The following is a 27,880-nucleotide window of genomic DNA, read 5'->3' as shown; positions in this document are numbered from 1 at the left end:
GCGCCCTCTATTAATGCGTTGTGCTAGCTTTGGCCGTGTCCGAAAAAACTGAGCTACGGCTGAAATAACGGGCATTTATGTAAGCCTCTAGCTAGAGGCTTGTGCATGTCCCGTTGACTTACGTGCAACTTCGGCCGTAGATGATTAATTCGAGCAGGCTACCGAAAACCCCAAATCTGGCTTTGTTGGGGCACGGACCACGGTTGGGGGATCGAACCGCGAAATGAACACAAACAGGCGGTTTATTGATTGGAACTGGTATACTGCATTGTGCGATACAAACGAGATAAAAACGGGTACCATTGATGCATACCGACACCATGTACCAAAGGGACATCGTCAAGCGACTGACCTGACAGAAAATTAAAACAACTAACGCGAGTCAGTGAGGTGCATGTAGATGTTGTTTGGCCGTAGAACGATGCTACAGTAATGTATATTGTGAAAGGTAAATCGTTGATTCTTTTATCGTCTTCATAAGTATGTAGGAAAAAATGTTACATCCTGGCTCCACTTTCCTCAGTCATTACTGCTGGAAAGACACAAATCCTGGACTGAGAAACATTTACCGATGTTGTTGGGAAACAGAAAATTCTCTTCACTCCCCATAAGCTTTGTACATGTACACAACTGCTGAAGTGGAGTCAGGCTGTACATGTAACATTTTTCCAGTAGGCCTATGAATTTTGGGCATTTTTTTTATTGAATTTGATACTGGGTGATCATGGGTGGTGATTATGTTCCATTGTTACCATTATTACCAGGGGCATTCAGTTGATCTAAATTAATTTAGCCTAAAATAATTAATAATAGGCCTGGCCCTAAATTTACTTAAGGGCTAGGCCCTAAGTGAATTTGCGGGCATGGCAGGTTTGGAAAATTTTTTTGGGAAAGAGTACCATATAGGGACAGCACCAATTTTCCCGTGAAATGGTATAACAGCTGTCTGAATGTGATGAAGTCCACAAAAGAAAATTCTGAAGCATTTAAGAAACAACTCTTAGTCTTACTTCCAACAGTAGCTTTTTTCAGACAAGTCGCATACTAAATTGGGGGCATCAATACGATCAAGTGTTTTCCGTATATATGGAGCTCTTTACCTGTTTTGAAAAAGGGAAGTTGGTCTACACGTAAACCGTGTAAACAGGTACTTTGAGAACTCGAAGTCACTAACTTTGTGATACTCTTTGTGCCTTCGAGGTAAGAAGGTTTACATGGCGTCATAACACTATGCCGTTTTGGAATCAAATTTTTGTGGTGAAATGGTTTGCAGCCCTAAAAAAGCTATTAAACCAAATTTTCCCCTGTCAGCAAATCTGCTTGATCTATACCAGCTAAGAAGGGGATAATAGTAGTTTCAGAGCATGAGATGGAGTATTTTTGGAAAAACATGAGATTTTTGCTCAACAATTTCTCGCTTCCACCTGTTCCGTTCATGCCGTTCGCATTTATCAGACTGCGCATGTGTTGAGCCCACCAATGACTGCACTTGTTCCACATCTTGGCTCGACCGTTTTCGGTGGCGTGGGATGACGTCTTGTGTTGTTTTCATCGTTGGACCGTCCTGGCTGCTGTTGTGACCTGGAAACACACATCGAGCGAGATGCGCGTCATGTGCTGCGCCGTGTGTGATGTTATCCCCCGCCATATGATTGCCGTATGGGGTACAAGATACATATACCCCTCAGCAAATGTGCGCAGAAAGACTTTTCAGTATCTTACCACGCAAATGAATGGTCGCTTGGGCAAAATTTTAGACCGGTTCCTAGTCTTTCCAAGTTTGTATTGTATACTACAAGACAAAACAAAACCAATTTGCAAAAGGCAATGAATTTTGGGTTTAGCTTTTTAGGTGTACCGGTACAGATGGCTAACTAAAAAATTTCTTCATCAATCTGCTAATGCAACTTGCATGATTTTTGTGTGCTCTTTCCAAAATAGCTTTGTAGAATGTAACTCTCAGAATCTTTTCCAAATCTCCAGAGAATAGGATAACGTCATCCCAATGCTAATGTAATTTCATTGTGACACTGGCAGATGAAATGTTCAAGGTCTATTCCATGCATATTCCAGTTGGCTGATACGTGTATGTCCCTATGCACCATACATGTACGTAATTATGATGTCCTGCATTATCTAGGCATATCCCACAATGGCACGTACATAAATTACAAGTTACTAACGCCAAATGTGTAAGCACCAAATAAAATTCACTCTCTACGAATACGGTTTCCTTTTGAGTGTAAAATCTTCAACACCTCACCCCACATGTTTTGTATATAAAGCAAGCATTTTATTCAAGTTTCATTCTCTTTTTAGGTGGTTGTCGCCAACAATTGATAACAATGGAATGCTCAGAGTCCAGTTGGCCGTTTGCCAACATGTAATCGGTGCAGCACATTTCTTGTGTCTAGGATGGTGACATTAAGTGTCAGATAAACAACTCCACTTTGTCAGGCCATCAGCAAAGATGCGTTTTCACTCCCATTGCCATGGTGCCAACATTCAGCTGTCTGAGGATGGTAACACAGCCACGCGTGTCAGTGGCTTCAGCCATGCCATTGTCTTTAGCAACGGACCCCTCGAACCAGGCCGGAGGGTGTCGTTTGAATTCTGCAAATACGAGACCTGCTGGAATGGTGCCTTACGAGCTGGGCTGACCAATCACAATCCAGACGGCTTAGATCCTGGTGCCTTACCCCAGTACCTCCTGCCCAATTTGACTGAATTGCCGGGTACCTGGGCCAAGTCCATCCCGGAAAGTAAGGCAAAGACAGAAAACCTCTTCTCTCTTTTCTACACAAGAGAGAGAGTTGTACAGTTTCTTATAAACAATGAGCATCTCCAGCAGTATCAGCTCCCTGAAGGGTCGGTTGACATTAAGAGACCAGTCTGGGTTATACTAGACCTACATGGATGGACGGTGTCTATACGATGCATTCAACCAAGTAAGTACACATACATGTGCATGTATGGACCTGTGGCACAGCTAGAAATTTGTTATACTTTTGTAAGCGTCTTTTCATAGGAGTAGTTCCCCTCCATAAATAGTTTTTGTTTAGAGTTTCCCTGTATTTTTTCTTTTAGTGTGCCCCCCTGTTTATGTATTTAAGCCCCAGCTTCCCCCTGTATAGTGTTGGCACATGGTCTAGCCACATTCAGTGTGACAGATCAGCAGAGACCAGTCAACGTCACATGTATTGTTCCTCTTTAACTGGAGCGTGGTTTTCTGCTTGAGCCCTTTTCTGCTGGAAGTCAGTGATCGAAAGCCAAACTCTGCTCATTGGGTCCATTTTACATACTGTGTTGGGTTTTGGTTTTAGTCTTTAAAGTCCTTTAGGATTTTTGTATTTTTCCAGAACTTTTTCATTGATAAATTCTTTTTGTCCTTTTGTTGAAGTCAAGTATTGGTGTCTGAGTCCTTATTAATTCAGTTTCCTGCGACTTTTCCCTCAAAGATCCTTGGTTTAGTTAGAGTTGTTGTTTTGCGAGTTCCCCATAATGTGCCATTTTCTCCCGTTACAGACAGAAGGACCTCTCTTACTGTTGTTATACCCACAGTTCATCTCTCAGACTTTTTTTGGGGATTGAGGCTTTAACTTACATGTAGTTTCCACGGTACATGTACATACATGTACATGTACTTAGAACCTGCCTACCTTCAGTACTACCTTCTTGCTTGTATGTCCTGCAAATTCCATCACTGTGCAGAAAAACGACCATACATGTACATTCACTGTAGTTTCTTTGACTTTTCAAGGAACATAAAGTTACAGGTGAAGTAATGCCTCTCTAAATCCTGGAAAACCTTCAATTCTTGAAGTTCTTGACCAGTAGATTTTGATTAGAGCCAATTAAGGGGTAATTTTTTTTTTAATTTCACATCCCAGCCTCAAGTAATTTGATTTTGGGTATCAGTGTGGTAATAAAAATTCTAAAATGTTATTACATTTGAGTCACAAAAGTGTCATCTTTTGATCTTTGTTGGAAATTTAAAATTGTTTGAATTTTTGATGTGAAATTGTGAGTGTGTGAAGCAGCTTCATGTAAAGATACAACGTACCATTAAAGAACAATGCACTAAAAATGAAGAGTTTTTGAAACAAAGTTGTTTCCCAGTTGTGACCCAACTTAACAAAATGAGCCATACATGTATGTTGCCAGATAAAGGCCTTTGAGAGAATCTCTCCCTGTAAATCAGCAGGAACCGTCAACATTTTTCACCCACATAATATATATTTTTGATAAGGTTCCAACACGAGCACTTCACCAAAATAAATAAATTTAGCTCAGTTTGGTTTCTAATGAAGACTGAAACAAAATGGCCGTCAGCCTCATTTTGTGGGATCACGGTTGAACTGTTGTTTCTCTATTCCAGTACTAGTAAATGGTAGCCAGAATGAACAACTTTTTTCTTCCCTCCCTCAGTCCAAGATGATGTGCCTTCAGAAGTCCTGGCCAGGGGGCCTGAGGCTGCCGCTGCATTCCAAGTTGCTGCCAACTCTGGGACCAAGGCGGTCCATCGAACCCGCCTGATGATTGTTGGCCAAGCTGGTGCTGGAAAGACATACCTTAAGAAGGCTCTGCTTGGACAAAGGTAAAGAGAGCTTACCTCATTGGATTATTTTTATGATAAAACGTATCATTTACAATTAGCATGTAAATGTGCAGTAATAAAATGCAGCCCCTTGGGGCACTAGTTTCGTGTATTGGCAGCTAGAATGTGGAACAAACTGAGTTGATGTTGTTGCCGTTATTTGATTCTATCTGAATTTATGAGAATTTATGTAGGACTTGTATTGAGTACTGTCTTCATCATACAGTTGTAACTTTTGATGCATTTTGTAGAACTGACATCTTAAAACCGTGTAATTTAATTGGTTAGTTTCATGTGGGTGTGGCATAATTTGTTCTTGAAAAAAGCATTGGAGTTTGAGCTGCATGTACAATGTAAGGCTACATGTACAGTAGCTGTGGGTAGCAAGAAATGCTTATGCATTTCTAAAGCATGGTTGTGCTTTTTCGTCCTTTCCAAAATATCCTGAATATGTGATGCATGTCCAACAAATGCTTACCCACATACATGTAGGGGGCTGAAATTTGTTGGAGAAGGTGCCAAGAAATACAATTCCATTCACACATTTCATCCTGGGGCTGGACTTCAATGTACATGTAGGGTACCAGCAACAGGTTCATGTAGGTTTGATACCACGGTTATCTTCCGCTGTCTTTTCTCAAGGCAATTTGACAATCTCATTGCATTTGGTTTGTCTCAATGTATGGGATCATGTAAAATTCAAGTTTCCTTGAGTGTACCGGTCGCCTTCATGTATGATTGCAGCAGCATTAGCAATTCTGTTGAGCATTACACATGGCCATGCATATAAAAACATGCCTAGTAGCCTTCCACGCATACTGCCATTTGTTACCAGGGACTGGTATTTTTCCTGTTTTAGGAATTGAGACCGTTCTTGTCACAGCTTTTTTCTAGGGATGTGGTCTGGGAACTGTCTCCACACAGGCAGGCGTCATGCCACACACCAAATTTCACACATGGTAAAAATTAGTAGGAATCCTTAGTAAATGAAAGATACAGTTAAAGACCAACTCCAACGGTGTAGATTTTTCTTATATTGAATCCTATTTAGAGGATCCAAGTCTAATAAATACACGTTTTTGTGTTAATAAAACACAGTTTTTGTACCTATTTTTCCTGGGAGTCCAGTCTGCAGTTGTAAAAATGGACGTGTCGTCACGACTCATTAGTGTCTAATGAATATTGATTTCTGTGATGTACATGTATTACCGTGGATAGGAAATACCACAGTACGCGCGCTATATGCATCCATAGCACGCATAGCTGCGGACGACAGCACGAACTTGAAGAATGCTCTCATTCTTCGGAAACTCCAAGAATTTCAATCGCGGTTCTTTGGCAGAATTTCTAGTACATGTACATCCACCAAGACGCACGATTTGGGCATTATTGTAAGTCATTAAGAAAGGAGCACAAACTCTCAACCGAAAAGAGATAATGATGCACAGTAGAACCTGCACACAGATCGATCCCTGACACGCGGTGCACGCACATGTAGCTCCATTTTCATATATATGTACGTTGGTAGCACAACCAGTCGTGCCACGGATACCAGTTTCAATGTTTTCTCTTGTGTAACATCATACAAATTTCGTTTCTCAACTGCGCTACCAGCGGTCAGATTGTGGAAATTTGTCATAAAACTCAAAGACAATGTTCAAAAGTTTCAGCAAAATTACAAAAAATACAGATGCAAAACATGACTTACTTTTTCTTTTTTACTTTGTCTTGTAAACAAGACATGATTTGGTAATGAATATGTATGATTTATTAAACACTAAATGCAATAAGAGTTTATTTTCAAAACTTTAAAAACAGTTGGAGTTGGTCTGTTCAAATGGGATCTCCGTTGGTGTTTGTACGTACATACATGTATGTATTTTCCATAAAGTGTTTGTATTTTGAAGTCTCACTACTTGTATTTGTACATGCAGTAATTCAACAAAGTGTGCTTTTTCCTAATGATAGGACAGGAATGTACACAAACATGTACTCGCATACAGTGGCTCATCACCTGATCACTGTGCTTGTCCATACTGATACTGGTACATGTACAATAAAATACATGTATCAATCCAGAGCTTTGATGTGGCCGTTGTAGTTGTAGGCCGTTGGCATAGTTCCCTGTGTTACTATGTCATGCAACTCACTACATGTAGTAATCCTTCTTTTAGTCAATGTCGTTTTGTCTTGTAAGTAATTGTAATCAAAGCGAATAAATTGTCTGGCCACATTTGAATGACATTGGAACAAACTGCCGTAAGAAATGGGGCTCAAAGTCTGACATAGTGTTAGTGAGAATTTATTTCTTAAAAACTGGTCAAAGGCAAACGGAAAGTAGGCAAAAAGGAAAATGTGTCTCCCTTAAACAAAATTGAAAATAAACAAAGTAACCAATGTGGGTGGCATTCCAGGTGCAACCAGTGGATTCTTGAATCTATTACTGGTACGGTATATTATTTTTATATATTTATTAAAGTTTCATCCTTTTATTCAATAGCTGTTACACATACCAGTTCCTGTATCTATTCATCATGCCCATTCTCTCATTTTGCAGAGCAGTTTAGGGAAAAGTGTCCAAGTTGAATGGCAAACGTGACAGCAAGGTATTGGGAGCAATTTGGCCAGATAATGTGCACGTACTGCAGTGTAATCAGGGCAAGTGCACCAGATGCAGTGCACAGGTCCTTAAGTGTATTGGGAGAAATTGTTGATGGTTCTAATTACACGTACATGTATGAGTGGTATACATTTACAGGAACATGTAGTATGGGACCCAGTTGGCCGATTCCTGTAAGGAGAGGGTTCCCCAGAATTCTTTAACCCTAACCACCAAGCATATTGTTTGGCTTACAGTACTCAGTACTACAAAATACTTAGTAGTAGCCTGAGCCTGAAGGACCTAGCGCTACAGATTACTACTTCTGGCTAGGTTCCTTCCATTGTTACTGGTACAGAAAACAAAGCCATGCATTCATAGTGCCTGAGCACTGTATGGTACCGGTACCTTGTCTTTTCTATTGTATTTTATGGCTTCAGAGAACAATGCAGTCATGTCCTCTTGCTAGTGGCAGCACTGACTACTACATTTTACTACAAGTAGTAATTTGTAGTATTATGTAGGGTTAGGGTTAATTATAACGAAAGCATGGCAGTCAAATATGTACGGTATTTTCCACAGCGTCCCTCACCCACTCTACTGCCAAGCTTCTGGATGGAAGGCTGTACTGGCACACTGGCTTCTCCTGCATTCGGCAATTAAAATTACATAGGACTACATGTACTTTACAACTTAAACTTTGTATTTGCAAGTACATGTAAGCAAAGTAAAGGGTGTTCATCTCTCTGAACTGTGTTGCCATTTACAGGGGCAGTTTTGGGTAATAAAATGGACAAAATGGAACCAGGTCCCCAAAATTGATGGTTGGGTTGCAGGTACATGGTACTCTGAATAGCCCTACAAATTACGGTATTTTTGTTTAGGTTTTTGTTTTTTGGTGCTATTTTGAAGGTAGGATGGGCTGGAAAGGATAGGTCAATGATAATCTAAAATGAAAAATGACATAGATCTTGCCAGTTCTTGTTTATTTATCTTAAAAATGTTAAATTTGTAGATTTTGTGTATTAGAATCTCATGATGGTCAAATTGTTGACCCTTTGTTAAATTTGAAATTTGATCTTGCTTCCTTTTCCCAAAGTGAAGTTGAATTATCATCAAACCTCAACATTAACAGTCGTTCACTTACTGGGGTCAAGTACTTTGTTCTTTAGAGCAACTAAAAATTCAGAATAAATTTCCTTTTGGACTCAAAAAGCATCATCTATAGGGCCTACTAGTTTATCATTGCTGAGATGTTCTTTCTGAATGAAAGCACACTCCCCAAAAATTAGCAAGAACATTTCTTGAGTGTGTTAATTAAAAATGCAGTACTCTACTCTGAACATGTGTGATGTAGAAATATACATGTACATGTACATGTAGTTCCACTATCCAATAAAATCTCTGTAAATTGCTATGGAGGTAATGATAAGCCTGCATGTAATTACCTGGTATCTTCCAATTTTAATGAAATTTTAACATGCTTTCAGGGGTGTGGACCAAGGTTGTTGTACGCAATAAAATATAGTGTGACGTTACGCCATTGCATTAAGTTTCATGAAATCGGCTGCATCTCTGTAGTGCTAGCACTAAAGAATGTGCATGATCCACAACTTGCACGCCAGTATGCATTTGCACACAGTACCAGTGGTCTCATGTTGAATTCTTTGGTTGGTACGAGTATAGTACATGTACACATACAGTACATGTACATGTACTTTGGTTGCTTCATGTACATGTACTTGTGTAGTTCTTTTTGCCTTGCAGAACATAAAATAGTAAGTGCCATGTGACTGGCTCTCATCCAATCAAGATACAGAATCTGTGGATGAGGTTTATAAAACATTTGAATCTACAGTTGCATGAAATTTCAGAACTTGGAGGCATTTATCTGTATTTGGGTGGGAATTTTAATTGGGTGTTGTATGAAACAAATGGTGAACGTTATGCATTCTTGCATTGGAAAGAATAATTCTGCCTTTGAGAGATAAAGTTATCCATTCCATTGACTGCCTCATGAAAATGCATGCACCTGTGTATTTGCACTAAATCTGTGAAATTTCGTTGCACGTTGCTGTAAGAAATACGGCCTTCCACCAAAAATTGGAAAGTGGATGGTTAAAGCAGACTGAGGAAAAAAAGACAAAAACCTCCCAAAATCCAAAAACAAAACAAAATAGAGAAACTGTATTCATCTACACATCTGTGATTATTCATTTTACTGTAGGTGGCCTTCAGCTATGCTGTAAATGATTGGTCTTGATGAAACTGCTTACATGCATTGTATGAATGCAGTGTTGGCACAACTGGTGTCTCCTCTTGGCAGCACCAGCCTGTTGTCATGGCAATGGATGCAGGCACTAATAATTGATAGCCCTATAGATGCTTTCGTAGTGATGCTCCACTGTATAAAAAAACAATGCCCGCCCACTGGTAGGCCTTCACTGTACATGTAGATGTATATTGTATGCAATACATGTGCTAAACGCCATTGTCAATCGATTGTTATTCTTCCTTTGGCAAATCTACAGGTAAAATATAGTTTCCTGGTTAATTTCGCTCTTCTTTCATTTCAAATTGCTTAAAAGAAAGTTTAAATTTGTCAAAGAGGGGTCACTCACCCAAAATGAATTGCAATGCTCTGAAAGTGAAACTTAGTAGTGTTATTTCGAAATTGGAAGCAACATTTGGGCGAGTTACCATTCTTTAACAAAATTAGACCTTTTTTTAGCAATTTTAAATGAAAAAAGAGCAAAATTAACCAGGAAAACCTATAATAAGAGGTACGTTTCGCATGTACATGTACTGTATTTACGTCTGAAAGTTTAATTTCCCATCTTTTCAAAATTAAACAAGAATAAGATGTTGAACTCTGTAATTGCTAAAATGTGTTTCTCAGAGTATCAAAATCAGTCACTGTCATTTGTTGCACAGATGGCCTTTTATTTTGGTACTGTTTATTAAACTCTTTTGTTGTATGGCAATGCGCTACAAATTTCCTCACTAAATTATTTATTTTAAGAAAAAAATGAAAAATGATTGGACAGTATAGCTTTGAAGTCAAGCTGTATACCTGACATATTGCATGTACTGATACATATATCATGTACATGTATATGGCACATGTACTTGGTTCCCTCCTATAACTTAATGGTCCCCCCAATATTACCATAGCAACTGTTGAGTAAAAAATTAATTCATTCCTGTGCCTTTTGGCTTGACATACATGTACTTGGGGTGCATTTTTTATTTATAATTGAAATTAGTGGTGAAACATGAAGCTGTTTGGAAGTTGTTTGCAGTGAGTAATACATTGTAACTGCAGGTGCATAATGTGTGAATTCAAGGGTCTTGCATTTTGCATGCAGGCTACATTTTACATGGGCTTGTCTGTTGGCATTGAGTGAAGCAATTATGGATTTATGAGTCCATCATTTAAGGCAGCAAGGAGGAAAATTTCTTCCAAATAATTGAGAGGAATGCTGTGTGTAAAATTGAAAGACTTGAATCTACTGGCAACCGTTAACTTTAATTTTTTGGTCACTTTCAACTAGTATTTGTTACACATAATTCAGTATTTGTTTACAGTATTAATTTTTAGGACAGAGCAGAATTTGCCATTTCCCTTGCTGTTTTTCTGTTGTAACCACATATTCTTTCTTCTTTTTTGGGGGAGGGGTGTTTATTTTGTTTGTTGTTTTTGGTTTATAAATGCAAACTCAGGGTACTTTCCATATGACTTGACTTACGTTTGCCTTGAAACAAATTCTCAAAATAACTTGGCATGCAAAACGAAGAGAAAAACAAGTTTGCGCTTGACATCTTTAATAGTTTTCTTGTGAAAATCTCTAAGTTTGGATGCATTGCGGCATTTTGGCACCAGTGAATTGCTTTTATCTGCAGCATTTTAAAAGCCTTTATTTCTGTTTAACATAAAAAATTGAAAATTGGTCAACCTACTGTAACTAAGGCTGTATTTTAACTGCTAACCTTACTTTGAAGTTGCAATAATGAAAAATTTATTCCGGATTCCTCTCCCCCCCTCTCCCCCGGCCCCTTGTCCTCGCCTTTTGGTTGAGAGATGGTCCCAAAAAACCCTAACTCTTTTTAGGTTAAATGAGTTGGGAATGTGTGTGCACTTCCCTGTAGACAAAATGGTAGGAGAGCTGTTGTTGAAGGCCTTGTTTGTGTCACACTAATCCTGATCATGATTAGTGATCCATGGTTAGTTTACATGTATGGACACCAAAAACCTGCCTAGTGGGTGGTGTAAACCAGCATTAGGATCACCGATTGAGATCTGGATCAATCTGAAATGAACAGGCCTAAGAATGCATTTTGATCCTCAAAATTGCATGTACGTGCCAGAGGGAAGTGTCTTTGCTGAAGTTTTTGCAGTATGTACACTGTACAATGTGAGACCCGTGACTTTTCAGAAATGTGAAACTTTTTTATTTGAGAGGTCATTAGCTTTGTGTCTTGAAAAGGTTTTTTAGTTTTCTACATTCTAAAAGTTAATAAAAATAACAGTTTACAGTCGACTCTCATTAATACGAGGGCCTTGGGACTTTCTAAATTAGCTCATATTATCCGAACCTCGTCTTGCGCGAAACCTGCTGTTCCGCTTGTCGTATGTGTAATCGATCGACCGCATCGTTAAGCGTACATCATGTACATGTACAACTTCCTGTACATACATGTACATGTAGGCCTACATGTACTTTGCATGCACGTACGTGTGGTTTGGAATTTAATTTTAAAACAGTTTATGTTTATGAAAGTGAGAAGTACATGTAACTGTACTTTTTATGAATGAAGACTTGAAATAAAGAACAATAACATAATACAAGAACGGAGAAACCGGTCAAGTCGACTGACAAGTTGCCTTCAAAAACGCTTGTGCTAATTAAACGGATAACAATACATTTGCACGCAGCTAGGGCCCCCAAAATGCTCGTCTTAAACGGAATCTCGTAACACGCGAGCTTGTATTATGGATTTTTTTCCTCATAGGAATTTGCATACATGTAATTCAGTCGGGACCGGCAAATACACTCGTCTTAACCGGAGTCTCGTCTTACCCGAGCTCATATTACCGAGAGTCGACTGTACACATATTGTCGGTTTTAAAGATACATGTACATGTACCGTTACCTGCACTGGGACTTTTTAAAGTAATTAACCCTAACCCTACATAATACTACAAATTTGTACCATACAGTGCTGTGGCACTGTGAATGCATGGCTTTATTGTTCTCTGTACAAGTAACAATGGAAGTAACCTAGCCAGAATTAGTAATCTGTAGCGCTAGGTCCTTCAGGCTCAGACTACTACTTAGTATTTTGTAGTACTGAGTACTGTAAACCAAACAATATGCTTGGTAGTTACACATGTGGGGTTAACCCCTAGTTATTAGGGCTTTTTTATTAGAGCATGTCCTCAATCCCCCAAATCCTCCAATTGCCCAACTTCAAAATTGCATTCATCCTCAATCCTCCAAAATCCTCCGTAGCCCTAGTTTGGTTTTTGAGGATTGGGGGAGGTTTGGGTACATTGTACATCAGGTTGGTTGCTGGGCTGAAGCTGTTTTTTTGGCAGAGTTGGCTAATGGCTTTACTTTTGTAATAAACAAAGCAGACATGTGCCTTTGTTTTAACAAAATGCAGTTATTGTGTAATTTATGACCAGCAGTAGTGAACAATGGAACACACTGTCTTTAGGTAAATGTACTGTACATGTACATGTACAGTATTTTATAAACAGTATAATGCATGAGCATATGCACCAATAAGTGACTGATTTTTAGTACTTCATTCACCATTCATCCTCAATCCTCTAAAATCCTCCATCTTTTAAATCGGCATTCACCCTCAGTCCGATGAAATCCTCCATGCTTCAACACCTTTCATCCTCAATCCTCCAAAATCCTCCAATGTTCAGATCGTCATTCATCCTCAATCCTCCAAACCACCCGGAGGATTTTTGGAGAATTGAGGTGGGTTAGGGTTAATACATGTACCTCTTTTGTATTATTCCAATTGTGAATCGATTGTAACCTTGACCCTGCTGGCATACTATGCAACCACACCGGTAGTTGCAGGGTATTGAAAAAATGGCAGTACATGATAAATTACATATACATGTACCGGTACCATGGTTAACTGAATATGGAGTGCTAGTACACTGTACCGGTAGGCGTCCCACATTTCTAAGTGAAGTGGGATAAACTCTGAATAAATCTAACACAAAGTAAAACTCAAAAAGTGGCCCCAGTGACTTACAAATGTACATGTACATGTATGACTCATTTTTACAGGTCTAGCAGATCACATACATGTACATGTACAAGTAAAGAAACCGTTTTATGTGGAATCTACAGGTTATGTGGTGTAGCAATAAAGATTGTTGTTTAGACATCTGCATCACTGTATACATATGTGTACATCAGTCTTTCCTTTTAAAGGAGCATAATAAAAAAAAATTGGGCCCCTAAGGAAATGTAAGGGCACTTAAAAATAACGAACGATATGACAAACAGTGGATAACATCACCAAAAAGGACTGTGATTTGTTTGTAACTTACGATTTCACATTTATCCCGCCGCAACTTTTATACGTACCGGTAGGCTTACATGTACCGGTATATTTCGATCATTACATTGCCAGCGCGGCCTGCTTTCAGACCAGCCAGCCAGCCCTGCACGCATGTGTAGGATGCATGCTGTCTTTGTACATATGCTTGCATGTGCATGTATGTCGCGCGCAGTTTCGCTGTACATGGTACAATCTGTTACATGTTTTCATTGGTCAGTATCGGTTTTCAGTGACAAGAGAGCCAATCAGTATTGATCTTCTTTACGGGGTGCTTTTAAAGCAGAAAGCGCGGTGTGCCATGAAGTTTTGGTCATCATGAAAATGTTGCTCCCTGCATACATGTACATACTTGTTCATGTACAGGGTGTGGGCTCATTGAATTCGCGTAGGAAACCCCCAGTGTCAGACCATAATCATACGTAAACATTGTCACATTCGCATGTGGGTGCACCCGTGTTGGTTTGACATTTTCCTATTTTGATTTGACTGAACAAAGCTGAAGTGTAGTTTAAACTTTCAAATCCCCTTCAGGTTTTTTTAAGAGATTCTCAAATCGGGATGCAAAAGGTTCACTTCCACTTTTATTTACATGTAAATTAAAGGGACACGTACATGACGTATAACAGTGTTGAATTGTAGGTTGAAACTTACATGTAACGTTAGTTAGTCAGGCTTAAATAGTTGATGTTTAATTCACAAGTATAAAAATTCTGGGTCAAATGAAAAACAAGCACTGGGACGATGTATGTATGGCAAACATGTGTCGCAAACCCATTTCTAACTGAACTAAAACTGAATTAATTTTAAAAATTGCCCCAAGAACATGACAGGGTGTCCCAGAAAAAACCAAGCCCTGAGGAAAGGGGTTAATATGCCCAAACCATGAGGTATGATTATAATGTATAAGGATCTCCGAAAAGTAGAAGCAGTATTCTTTCTAATGATACTTTGATGGTATCCCTCCTGTCATGCATGACTGAACATCATTGTCTTGAAAACGAAGCATCCGAACTCAGTTGTAACACTTTGGATAAACCAGTGAATGAGGTTGCCCTCTGTTATGCTTGTCCTGGATAAGAGATCACGGGCACACCAATTATTACATAATTCACAATTAATTATGCACCAACACCTTCCGCATGTCCGCCTTCCCTTTCAATGCAGAGTTCACAAAGGCGGCGCATGTCAGCAATTTATAGCTCTCCTGGATTTTCTTAAAATGAAGAACTGTGTAAATGTACATGTATATCAATGAAGTGTTTCAAACAGGTGATTGTTGGTGGACTTGAATGTTCATTGTAACAGGAACTTCTTCCTGTCTTGTTTTGTTAGCTGTTTTGAGGAGGAAATACCCACAGGAGGTCTTGATACTACACAGCTGTGTCACATTATGACTCAAGATGGTACTAGTAGTCCTGTGTGGCAGCAACAACGACAGGAGAAAAGTGACCAAGAGAAAGGTAAATGGTGTACTGGTACAGACCAGTGGGGATTTGAGGAGTCACTTTATGTACGTACACATGCATTGTATTCCTATCAAATCATGTACATGTATTGCATAGATACATATACATGTATATTACACTTGACTGATTCAAAATGATAGTGGGTTTCAATTTTTTGCTGTTTGGTATATGTGTTTGTCATTAGACCCAACCTACACCGCCGACATACTTGTCTTTCATGTTTGCATTTGCATCCATGGTTTACCCGCATTCTTTGCAGATACGACTGCTGAAATAGAAGAGGAGTATGCACAGGCCATTGCTGCCAACATCGCTCATGAGCTCCTGAGGCGAAGAGGCCAGGAGAAGGACAGCATCAGCAAGGGCAGGACAGAGGACAACAGTACCCAGGCAACGGTAGGAGATGACACCATTGAAGACATACATGTAGAGAAAGGCAGTCAAGAGGCAATTAGCCGGGAGGAGAGACGAGACGAGCCAAGGAGGGAAGACGAAGATAAACAAGAACCGGAAATCATCAGCGACTTAGAGGTGACGGACTCTAACAGGATGTCGGAGGTAAAGCATGGTAGACACAGGGCTTTTGGTTGAGTCTGAGATGACTTACACGTATTTCAAGCACACCTTGACTGTATATGTGACATGCTCTTCATAAAAGGGACCCAAATGCAACTCTGGATGTCATTTTTCAAAACTTCCTAAAGAGTGACTTTGATCATGTAAAATACAAATTAGCACCTTCATATTTATAAATATGATTATATGGGGATAAGTAGGCAAAATATGTACTTATGGTGGACATTTGGTTGGCTACCAGCACAAATCAAATGGAGTTGAATTCATTTAACCCTAACCCCCTAGGCTCCTGCACTAGAAAGCATACTGAACCTCACAAAATCCAACAGGTTCATGTACTTGTCTGTGTACTTGTACATGCAGGTTAGTGTACCAAACCTGATAAACCTCCAACAGAATGAGCCCGTTGGAGTTTGAGTGATATGGTATGGATGGGTCTATGCAGTATAGAATGACTTGCACTGAACAGTACCAAACCTGACAAAATCAAGCATAGTCCAACAATTGGTACAGCAAGCCAGACACTGCACACAATGAACCCTGTGTGTCCCAACTCACACAGAATCCAACACCATCTCCCTGGGCCTTTCATCCCAAGTCTCACAAAATTCAACAACAAGTTCCTCAGGTACGGTACCAAACCTACCAAAACCTCACAAAACCTGCTGTTGGAGTATGGCAGGTTTTGGGCAGTTAGGGTTAAAGTTTTACTTCAAAGTGTTTGCACCAGAGGACTTGATTTTAAAACTTTTCTCAACAGCAAGGAGAATTCAGTATATTTTTTGACTGGTATATTTAAAGCACCTGAGAAATACAAGTAATTAAAAAAAAAAACCATGAAAAAAAGAGCACAAAATTGACGGAAAATGATGAGAAAAGTTTGGCTCTCGTCATTCTCTTACCGTTTATATTTACTCTCACTATACCAGCATATCTACCAGGTCTTATACCTTTTAATCACTTAAAATTATCTTTAAGTTTGGCTGCATACAATATGTTCGTTGCGAACGTCATATTTGACAGAATTTTGATGACGTTCGAGAATTTGGACCAAAAATGCATGACGTTCGAGGATGCCGAAAATGCTGTCACATGTAGTGCTTGAAAATTCCATGCGCGATGTTCATTTTGCCGTTTATTTTGGAGATATCCCGCTGAAAATTACATTAGAATTATCAACTCTGCGCATTAGATATTCATCATGAATAATATTTTATGTCTCGAACATCATTTTTTTTGAACGTCATTCAGTGTGACCGATTTTCTTTCGAGAAACCTTGGTCTGATGAGAAAAATCTTGGAGCGTCGCTATTCCGTGGAGGGGCTCATGAATATCGAATGAAAAAGAGAGCGCACTATCTGGGTTGATGTCAAAGGTCAAACAGGCCACGATGCAGCAAACTTTTCTCGGCACTGCGAAATAATGACGGAAGCTGCAAAATCGCCATGATCAGTATTTTGCACTGCAGTTTTTGGAAACGTACTTGAAGAAAATGTGATCAATCCTGTCGTAAAAGGATGATGGTTTGGGGGTGCTTTTTTGCACTCTTTTTTAAAGCTTTTGTTGTACATTGATTTTGATTCTACTCGCCATTTGTTGCAGTCGATTTTTTTACACTAATGACAGAATCGAATGACGTTCATGATTGCCGACTTTGGGACCCGATTAATTGTGAGAGGTATTTTTTAATTTCATGATAAATGGTTTTAATATGTGTAAATATTATCACCTTTCACCACATATAAATCTGTGTAAAATAACCGCAGGGATTATCACTCCTCGGTAAATTTTATTGGCTAGGATTCCAACAGTTTGTTCTCGTCTGTTCAAAAATGCTGATGTTCAAGACTTTAATTAATTAACTCCAATTAACTTGAATGATGGACACGGTCATCATTGTTCCAGGTATCAGCCACGACTTCCCTCATTACATCAGACATTGGGAATTTATTCACTGCTGTTCACTTCAGGAAAAATGAACCCCCAAAGTTGAACGTTATCTAATGGCCCATATTTTGAGGAACCTGCCACATTTGCAAATAATAGGGACATGGTGCATTCAAAGTAAAAAAAAAAAAGCAGTCAACATTTGTTATATCTTAGCAGTCAATCAACAAAGAAAAACATGTAGGGACTTACTTGGTAAGAACTTAAAGTATTTCAGTTTGAAGTGCATCCTTTCGTCATTGTTATCTTTGCTGTCAGAGGTGAGATTCAGAGGTTTGACAAGAGGAATGGCTAGGCACATACGGTGTGTACATGTATTGCATATCTAATGCATCCTTCGTACATGTATTAGATGCACTGAGCCAACCCTGAGAACCGAATGATATAAAAGGTGGCATTTTTAGTCATATAAATGATGTCACATTCATATAAAGTCACAAACTTAACACCTGACTTTTCTAGACCAGTAAATTTGCATTGCCAAGTCTAAGGTTGAATTTCCGAAGATTTATTCATATTTTAACGTAACACGCTGGAGCCAATAAAGTGTTACTGTAACTCTTTGATGGAACTAATTGCCAGGTGAACGATCAAACCCACATTAAGAAGCATCTTTGCAGAGCCACTTTCAAGACATGACAGCAAATACAACAAGGTTAAAACCTTGACACATAAGGCAAACAAATTCAGAAACTAAAGATAGAATTTGTACCTTTGGTGAATGGTATATGTATACCTAGAATGCCGAAGTCTTTCAACATTACAAACTAAAATTCTGTGATTTCAAGCCACAGCAAAGTAGTTCTGCCTGAATGTCCATAACAGTGCAAACTCTTTAAAGAGGTAGGGAATAGAAAACCTTTCCCCAATTGTAACCTTTAAACAAGAGGTGGCAAGACCATCTTCCAAAAAAATATGAAAAAAATGCAACAGTTTTCCCATTTATGGTGGAAAAAATATTCAAAAAATGGGCTTCTGCGGGTCCCTTTTTTGCTGATTTCAGAAATGCTCATTATGAATTAATGATATGCTGGTGACCCCAAAATGTCACGGGGAGATACGGCTGTAAACAGGGTGCATCTTCACACATGAGTCTCGTAGTTCTTCTCCACTATGTTGATTGCTCCATCCATCAAGTTTACATGTAAGTGCATGATTTGATGTGTTTTTGTCATAAAACAAACATTCCGCGGTCTTGTGCAGTTCAGACAGGAATCACATACCGGTACACTGAGACTTGGTCTTGAGGTTTCTCTGCAATAACACGTTGAATCAATCGTTGTCAGACAACATATTAAGGGTACATGTACATGTAGATTTTAAACCTTCCGGGTTGTCGCAGATAAGTAATATGCAAAGGATTTTTGGAGGACTGGTTCGACAAATATCCAGTGTCTGCAAAAGCGTTCCAAGTTTAGAAAAGCGACTCATAAGCCTCGCCAACTGCTTGTGTTGTGTTGCAGCTGGCGGTGTACGGTGCTGTCCTGCTGGACCACCGCCAGGCCTGGGACTGCCACAGCAGCCCCACAACACGGACAGGTTCCATGCCATCGTTTTCATTCATCAAGGAGTAAATTCTAGTTACTTTCATAGAAATTGAAGCCACTCACTCTCACAAGGAGAATCTGAGATGGAAAGCTTGCGGTAAGCACCATGCACTCTTTTTGAGTCTGTATGGTTCTGATGAGAACCGGAGAGGCTCAACGTTTCGGACAGTGTGCTCTGTCCGTCGTCAGGAGACTCTGATACATGTATGTGTTAATCTCTTTTTCTTCAACATACTGAAAATTGTAGACTCGGCAAACAAGCATGCACATGGGTTGCTGTCTTTTTTCTAGAAGCTTTAAATGTACGCACATACAAGATAGCTCGTGATTCAGCCCAAGAGTCAGGTCTGGGTACTCGTATGCTGACTTCATTATTCTCCATAGCGTATAAATAATCTGTTGCCACACGGCACGTGAACACAAGTACACTCTAACATGTACATGTACATGTAAGCCATGCAAATTATTGTACATTCCTCTCCACCTTCAACATTTCACACTCCTTCATTTCGGAACAAATCCAACAATTATTTTGACAACCTAAGAGTAAGATTTTAGGTTTATGCATCTTCAAGATTAATCTATAATGTTGTGCATTTTCTACATGTCATCAAACCCCCTCTTTTAAATGCATTTGGGCCGCAATGATGCCAGTTTACATGGTATTTTCATGCATGCTTCATGCAGGGAAAAAAGGCACAACATGCATGCATGCTTCATGCATGCATGTTGTGCCTTTTTTCCCTGTAACGCCATCAACCCAACACAAACACAAAATTTGACCACCCATGTTTCTGAAATTGGCCCAGTTGGATGTGGACAGAAATTGCCTCTTAAATCTACATGTATTTCTCTTGTGTTGATTTTCGAAAGATAAAGTCATTGTATACTGGTTTCTGGATGGCCTATCTACCTCCCAAACCCTAGATGTTGCAATATTTGATGCCTTCTCCCTACCTCTTTAATAATCATCCGCCATTTTGAGGTGAGATGATAAACTGAAAATGTACATGTAATCCGCTGTGTATTAGTAGAACACTGTAGAGGTGAATCCAGCATCATCAGGGGTGGTACACCGGGCACTTCCGAAAGAGTTGGAGGTGTCCCAAATAGAGGTGAACCTAAACAAATGAATGGGACGTACTTTGTGATACTGGTAATTTCTGCCGTTAGCTTTGACCAATTGGCATCAAAAGAAAAAAGTTGGGAAAGGAAACGGTATTTTTTGTGATAAGAACGTTCAGAAATAAGGAGGGGCAGGTTGCTGGGGAAGCCCCCCCCTCCAGATCCACTTGTACTGAGATTAACTCCCCGTCGTAACAATTGGCTGTGCACCTGCTATCTTTTGAAATACCTACCGGTAAAGTAATTGAAATTGCTGACGAGTTAATTTCTCCAATTGACTCTTCATTATCGTAAAAGCTTCCTTGCATGCTCTACACACAAAGCACATACAGCACATGGACGCATACCTGTACATACCTGGACATGTGCATAAGCCGATATGTTAACATGTTTATTGCATGAAAGCCGCCCTCTCATGCTCTCATTTAATGACCAATGCGAGTCAAGCTGAGAGGTTATTAAATAAATCAATACCACGTCTATCTAGTTTAGATGTTCTGACTTCACTGGTTACTAAGGCAACTGTTCATTGGCCACAGTTCTTAGGCTGCCGTAAGTCCTTGCGGAGTAATTTCCTGGTGATAATTCCCCCTCCCCCAGAGAAAACTGTATAACAACAGGGAAACTATAACGAGAACTGTAACAAGACCCAATTTATACTCCCCACTGTCACTGCATGTAAAGTAATTTGATTTGGGGATACGGGCAAGATACCCCCACAATGTACATGTACATGTAGATATGTACACATGTACATGCATTATGTACATGTACATGTACATGCTGATTCTGTACATGTAGGTGTAGTATTGCTTGGCCCACCGGTAATTGAGTTTGTCATCTATCTAATTTCTGCCAAATTTACAAGAGGACATGTACAGATTTCATGGAGCAGTACATATACATGCAAACCGTTACATTGTAAATAGGAATGGAGCTTTGGTTTTATGTTTACAAGGCAATGCCTATACACTTTAGAAACATTTACCTGTCAGGGCCAGACTGGGCAGAGACCTGTATAAAATACATGTATGTTTATTGAGACTTTTTGGACACTACACTGTAGCTATTTCAAATGACTGTATCCGAACTAGTTTTTTTTATATATCTGCTTCTTACCCTGGTAACTCTCACAAAAATTTATTTTAGAATTACAAAGAAACTAATGTGAAGAGACAACTGAAGTAAATACGGAAACAGAAATAAAACAAATGTTAAATCAACTCATTCTATGATGGAGAAACAGCCAAAATAATTATGTACTGGAAAATTTAGGAAGAGATGTCTTTTTAAAAGACAAAGATCTTTTCTAAAGACCTTTTATGCATATACAGTGTTTGTGTTATACTTGTTTGTTTGTTGGGGTGTTGGGGTGTTTGTTTGTTTGTTTGTTTGTTGGGGTGTTTATTTGTTTATCTGTTTTGAAGGTTTTTTTTATTTCACTGCCTTAGATTTTCTGTTCCTGTCCTCCGTTATCAGTCTTTTACAAGTACTAGCACGATGACTGAGCACTAGTGCCTAATATAAGGAATATTGTAGGATCAATAGGAAACAATGCCTTATACTCTTGAGGTTATGCAAGACAAGACTCTTCACCCATCTGCAAGTATTATGTCGGGGAGGGGGGGCGGCATTCTGAAAGGTTTCCTCCTTAATATACATGTATCAGTACATGTACATGTACAGTTTGAGAATTGTTGGTTGTGTAAGTTTAGTTATAGTGTTCATATACAATGTACATTGTAATTCCATTCAGTAATGAAAGACGCATGATTTGTTTTGAACACTGCCACTTGTACACGTACATGTACCGTGTACATCTTAAAGTCTCTATTGGTCCTTGTTGCATGAGATTTGTGCAGTATTTGCACAAACACATACTGTACATTTACCTAACACACTGTGGACATGACCAAATGACAGATTATATAAGTGAAATAAATCTGTCACCTCGTCAAGTCTTCTACACTGCTCAAACAAACATGCATGTAATACCATATTTAGGATTTATAAATCTGTTGCCTAAGCCTGTGGAATGTACTTGTGCATATGGTGTTGCTTTGACATAAATGGACACACCTGTAAATGTTTCAAATATTTAAAGTATCTTTGAAAACATTTCTTTAATGGGTACGTCATTTTTCTCATGGAGCTTCGTGTGTGTACAACTTCATTATTTTTTCCGAAATCACTCCTCTGATCACCCTGCCACCTGACATTCTGAAAACAGTCTTACGTGGGGGGGGGCTACATGTGTATACTTAATGGTACATGGACCTCTCGATTTTAATGAAATCATAATTTGTTACAGGTACATGTACATGTGTATGTACATGTACAGTATGTAACTGCATGTAATTGTATTTTGTGTGAACCTCTGGTGGTATGCAAGGGTAGAATTTGTAATTTTGGCTTCTGTTCTTTCAGGCAAACATCCTGATTAAATTACTTCTCTCCTTGTAAAGAAAATGAAAAATTTGCAGCAGCAAATTTTTTCTTCATAAAAATGCAATTTGACAGTTTACTTGTCTCCTTTGTACATACTGACTGAACAGTGGTCTTCAGAATGCAAAAGGACAGAGATTGTATGTTGCACTGAGTCCTATACTGGTACCCATAACTTAAGATAAACAATGAGTACTTAAATGCATGATGAAACTTGGCCAACATTGGCTTGAATATGCTTTTGGGCAATTCCACGGGTAACAGACTGACCCATTAGAAGAGGTTTCCTAATGTTTCCACTCTGTAAGGTTAGGACCTAAACTCAAGTGTATTTTGATTCATCATTTAAGTACATGTAGTTTTACAGTCTGCATTTCTTCTCTCCAAATGTGGTTTTTTTTCTGGGAGTCATGTTAGGTTACGTGTTGCCATGGTAACAGACTGACACCTTTGGAACCTGGCTTTTATTTGGTTAGTGTTAAATGGCAAAACTTTCTGAGGTTTGCAAATAAAATGTAACGGTTTACTAAAGACATTATAAAGGTACTTGTAAGTCCTTCCTATGTATATGTACACACGGTCATGATGGTGGTGGTTTCCCTAAATCACTATCAGTTGGATAAAATAGCGGCAGTGTTTAAGCTACATGTAGGATTTGAAAAGTGGGAGTACAAAATGAAAAGCAGGGAGTGCCATCTTGTTAGAGTCCAAAGTTTGTGCGTGAACTTGAAGCACGCAACACGAGCACGCAGTGCGAAGTCCCTTACGGCCGGGATCCAGGGCCTGTGTAAGGGCCCTGGAAGGTCTGCCTATTTTAGATGCTTTCTGGTGGTCTCTAGTGAATTTCTGACATTTTCTCTAAGAGTTTTGCCTTTCAAACAAAAAATAACAGCTTTTACGAAAAAAATAAATTGGTAATACTGTGTGCAATTGTTGTTTTATATACATGTACATCTAGTGTGGTAAAACAGCCCTGCAACAAAGAAGCAAATAATGACAAACACCTTTAAACAGAAATTTCTCCTAATCACTTTATTTTGTTTTTAAAAAATGGTTTGCAAGTAATATTGCAGGTCAGTACTTGACACACCTTTTTGTGCCTTTTTGTTTACAATACATTCTGATTAATATGTGATAAGCAAACATAAATAAATAATGATATAAAATGAATTCCAGAATTCCTGCATGCATGTTTCGTTCGGCACTAAGAACAAGCAAATTGAGTACAAGACTCGACTTCAATGTGGATGAAAAAATACATGTCGTACATGCATAGTGCGTGTACATGCAAACTGTACACACACTCACATACGCCATACAGGCAGGCCGCGGAAAAGTTTGACAATGTTTTCCATCGTTATTGCAAAAGAACTTAAAAGTGGCAAAAACCGTTTCATCTGTGATCACAGCTGAACTACATGCATACACTTTACCCAGAATGCTTTGCATTTACAGCTGTTGACTTGTACATGTCAGTCTGTTACCATAGAAGTCAGTCTTTTACAGTGGTTAATTTGAATAATAAACTACAGGTGTGTACATTTTCTTTTCCATATTTGTTCATTGACTGATGACAACAGAGAATCCAAAAAAGAAACTGAATCTACACTGTAATTTATTCAAATGGCATAGAAAAATATTTTTGATATTTCAGTAACAGACTGACATCAGTTTAAACCTGCAGGATTTTTCTAAAGTTTTTCAAGTTTGGAATACATGCATTTAAAGCAAGGCTGTTTTGTTCATATAAAAGAAATTTTCCCACGTTCTCTTAATTGGTACATGTAGGTAAAATGTCAATGAAATGTCAATTTATGCAGATTCTGCTTTTTTTTTAACCAGCATCTGTTTTTTTACTATTTTTCTGGTAAAATGCACATTTAAAATAGAATAAATGTTATGTTTGAAATCTGCAGTTACATGTTATAAGCTTCAAATGGTAGGCAATATGACTATGCAAAAGAAAAAAACAATTTTTGACTATCAGGTTGACATTTCCATGGAATTGCCCTTTTAAAACGGGGTGTATATTAACCAGCCTTCCCTAGGTGGGTTTTCATTAAAAGCTAATTTGATCCATAGATGGTTTTATTCCTGGACTTATAAATGTCATGAATACGGTAGGATTACTGGTTATTGTAAAGGATGATCTCCCATAAGTTGATGCAGGTGTTGAAAGCAATGAACAGAATGAGATACTCAGATTTGAATGTTCCCGTTGAGAGTTAGAAGTACTGTAGTAGGCGGTATATGTAACTTGTTCTTTATTTCATGAGTACATGTATAGGGCAAAGTGCTACAGTGGAATCTGTGTCATTTTACATTCTGATAACCACTGCTAGATGTACATCATTATTGGTTCTTCTGTAACAATGTCAAAATGTGTGGAAGGAAATGCCGGTTTAATCTCATTTGGTTATTTTTTGTTGGATACTAAGAATTAAATTGGGAGTTCCATTACAAGTGGACAATTTTATTTTGTCATGTGTTTATCGTCCTAGTCCCACAAGCTCAAGCATACAGGAAATTATTAAACCAAACTGTGGTACGGTAGGCCCATCGTGACAACAATATGCAATGCTGTAATTTTTTTCCTTCCCTCACGGTAAAAAATGATCACTGGATGCTGCAGACTTTGCAGACAGCTCACAGCTGACCCTAAGAGTTATGTTTGTAGAACAACAAACTTTCAAACATCTTACCCTGCACAATTAAAAGATTGGTGAGCCTTGATGACCAGGGCCTTAAAATTGCAAGGCACTGATCCCTCAAGGCCAAATTTTTCTGATCTCAATTCTTTAAGGTACATGTAGGACACACCACTGGTAAATCACAAAAATGGGACTGCCAAATAATCCTGGAATCTGGAACTTGAAAGTGCACAGCCAGAGGATTTTCGTCAACAGAAACTGCAATTTCCAGATGATAAACCCCCGTGTTTCCAGATATACAGTACATGTAATTTGCTCTATGCCTACATGTACAGTATGATTTTTACACTTCCTCTGGTGTGTAAACTGACGTGAAAGTGTGGTCATGAATTCTAATGGCGCACACACATGCGTAGGTTAGATACATGTACATGTAGGTTAATAGTATCACATCACAGACACGAGTCGACTGCAGTGACTTTACTGCTTGCTAAAGTTTTTCTTTAAATCCACAGTGTTACATTGTCAAAGAGGCATACTACGTGTTCTATCACATCACAGACACGAGTCGACTGCAGTGACTTTACTGCTTGCTAAAGTTTTTCCTTAAATCCACAGTGTTACATTGTCAAAGAGGCATACTACATGTTCTTAAAGATAATTTACTGTTTACTCTTTCCATCCTTGCAATGGAAAAGTGCTCCTTTTAAAGCCAAGAGTGCCTGTCATGCTTGTTCATCCCTGCGAGTGCATTATTCGCTCACTCAGAATGCCTTGTTGTTCAAGACTAATTTAAGATCTTCAACTTGACGGTTGAAGAGGCTGCTCTGTTTTTCTCAATTTTTCTTGAAGTACATGTAGTTCACTCAAACACGAACTATGTCAGTGGAATGAAAACTCAGTCAGCGATTTTGTTCCAGAATTTTGTATAGCAAATTTGCTATGCAATTTTCTGTTTGTATAGCAACAATTGCTTTTGCGTAGCAATCAATTAGTTATGCATGTAGCAAATACGAACTAGATGATTAAAAGAAGTTTTGGTGGGGTGGGCGAGGATGATCAACCATTTTTTTATGCGGCCTAAAAATAAAAAAAATGTTCAGTGAACTTCGTCGTACTCGTAATCAAGGTACATGTACTTTAGTTATTTGAATTCAATTTTATTTTGAGTTGAAAAAGTTGGTGTACTGATACACCTGCAGCGTTGCCACATTTTTATCACCAGCCATGTGCTTGCAATTGGCCCTGGTCGGTAAGCCAGGCTACCGTATGCCTGTCTGCAGCAGGCTTCCAGAACTACGTCTACATTTATTACCAGTATTAGTGCGTCTCTGCATATTTTCAGTGGAGTGAAGACATAGACCTACATGTACATGTAGCTCACTCTACACCACAGATTTGTGCAGCATAGCGCATCGGCAGGAACTAATGTCATCCATGCTGCACTTGATTTCTCCACAGTGAGCACTCCGAGTTGCATGTGCACCCTGCCGATGTACATATATACATGTACATTTTTGCTTGGGGTCACCGTTGTGGGATTTTCGTCCTATTTTGACATACATGTACTTTACCATTAATGTTCAGGTAACTACATGTATTTGTTGAAGATCTCCTAAGATTGTTTTTATTCTTTAATTGGAAATCTCCATCGCAAATTTTATTGTAAATTGCATCTGCCAACTGTGATGTAATTTTGAAAATGGATCACAGAATTGCCGAAACACATTGCAAATACAATGTCATACAGGGGAAATCGCTCATTGAAACTGCAGTTAATTTTATACCCCTAAAAAACTCCCTTTAAGGTTAAGGCCAAGGTCGTACAATGAAGTCTTAAGACCTTCAAGCTAAGGCTCAGCGTTGAGGCACTACATCACTGGTCACTTGTCTTCTTGTTTCCCCATCCATTCAGATTGATTCGTCCGACCTCAGTGACAGCAAAGGCCACACAACCCCCTCCACGGGCGGGGTAGACACCACCCTTGCAGAATTCACCTCCTCCCTGGATAGACTGGTAGCTGGGAGGGTGGCGGCTCTCGTAGATGAGTACTTAAAGAGAAGTGAAAACATGGAAGACAACCTCAAGGAACAGATAGAGAAGGGAGAACCCAGAAGCATTGACCTTAGCATATGGGACTTCACTGGCCAGTCAGTGTACTATACACTACACCAGGTAAGAGATACATGAGTGTGCAGTGCTGTTGTGTAAGTTACAGCTTCACTCTTTGGCTTCAGCTACAGCTGTTGTGCAGAAACAATTTCAAATGGTTTCTATTGGAATTGGCTAAAAAATATTGTAAAACTTCACAGGAGACAATCTGATAAATTC

General features: G+C 39.0%; 2 protein-coding genes across 2 annotated transcripts in view; one reads left to right on the top strand and one right to left on the bottom strand.

Annotated features, from left to right (window-relative positions):
• Positions 1-27,880, bottom strand: part of ptch1 (patched 1) — a 183,918-nt gene that overhangs the window by 142,988 nt on the left and 13,050 nt on the right. The gene's annotated exons all lie outside the window — the stretch shown is intronic.
• LOC147797177 (uncharacterized) lies at positions 28-27,754 on the top strand. Its single transcript, XM_087144497.1, has 6 exons — positions 28-448; positions 2,320-2,948; positions 4,429-4,597; positions 15,123-15,250; positions 15,516-15,814; positions 27,464-27,754. The coding sequence occupies exons 2-6, from the start codon at positions 2,471-2,473 to the stop codon at positions 27,737-27,739; spliced, it is 1,350 nt and encodes a 449-aa protein (XP_087000623.1). The 5' UTR covers positions 28-448; positions 2,320-2,470; the 3' UTR covers positions 27,740-27,754.

The sequence above is a fragment of the Acanthaster planci genome, linkage group LG12, assembly GCF_054643075.1.
Source record: "Acanthaster planci isolate LZ-2023a linkage group LG12, COTS_SCS, whole genome shotgun sequence".
NCBI classification, from domain to species: domain Eukaryota; kingdom Metazoa; phylum Echinodermata; class Asteroidea; order Valvatida; family Acanthasteridae; genus Acanthaster; species Acanthaster planci.
This window is presented reverse-complemented; position numbering and strand designations above follow the sequence as displayed.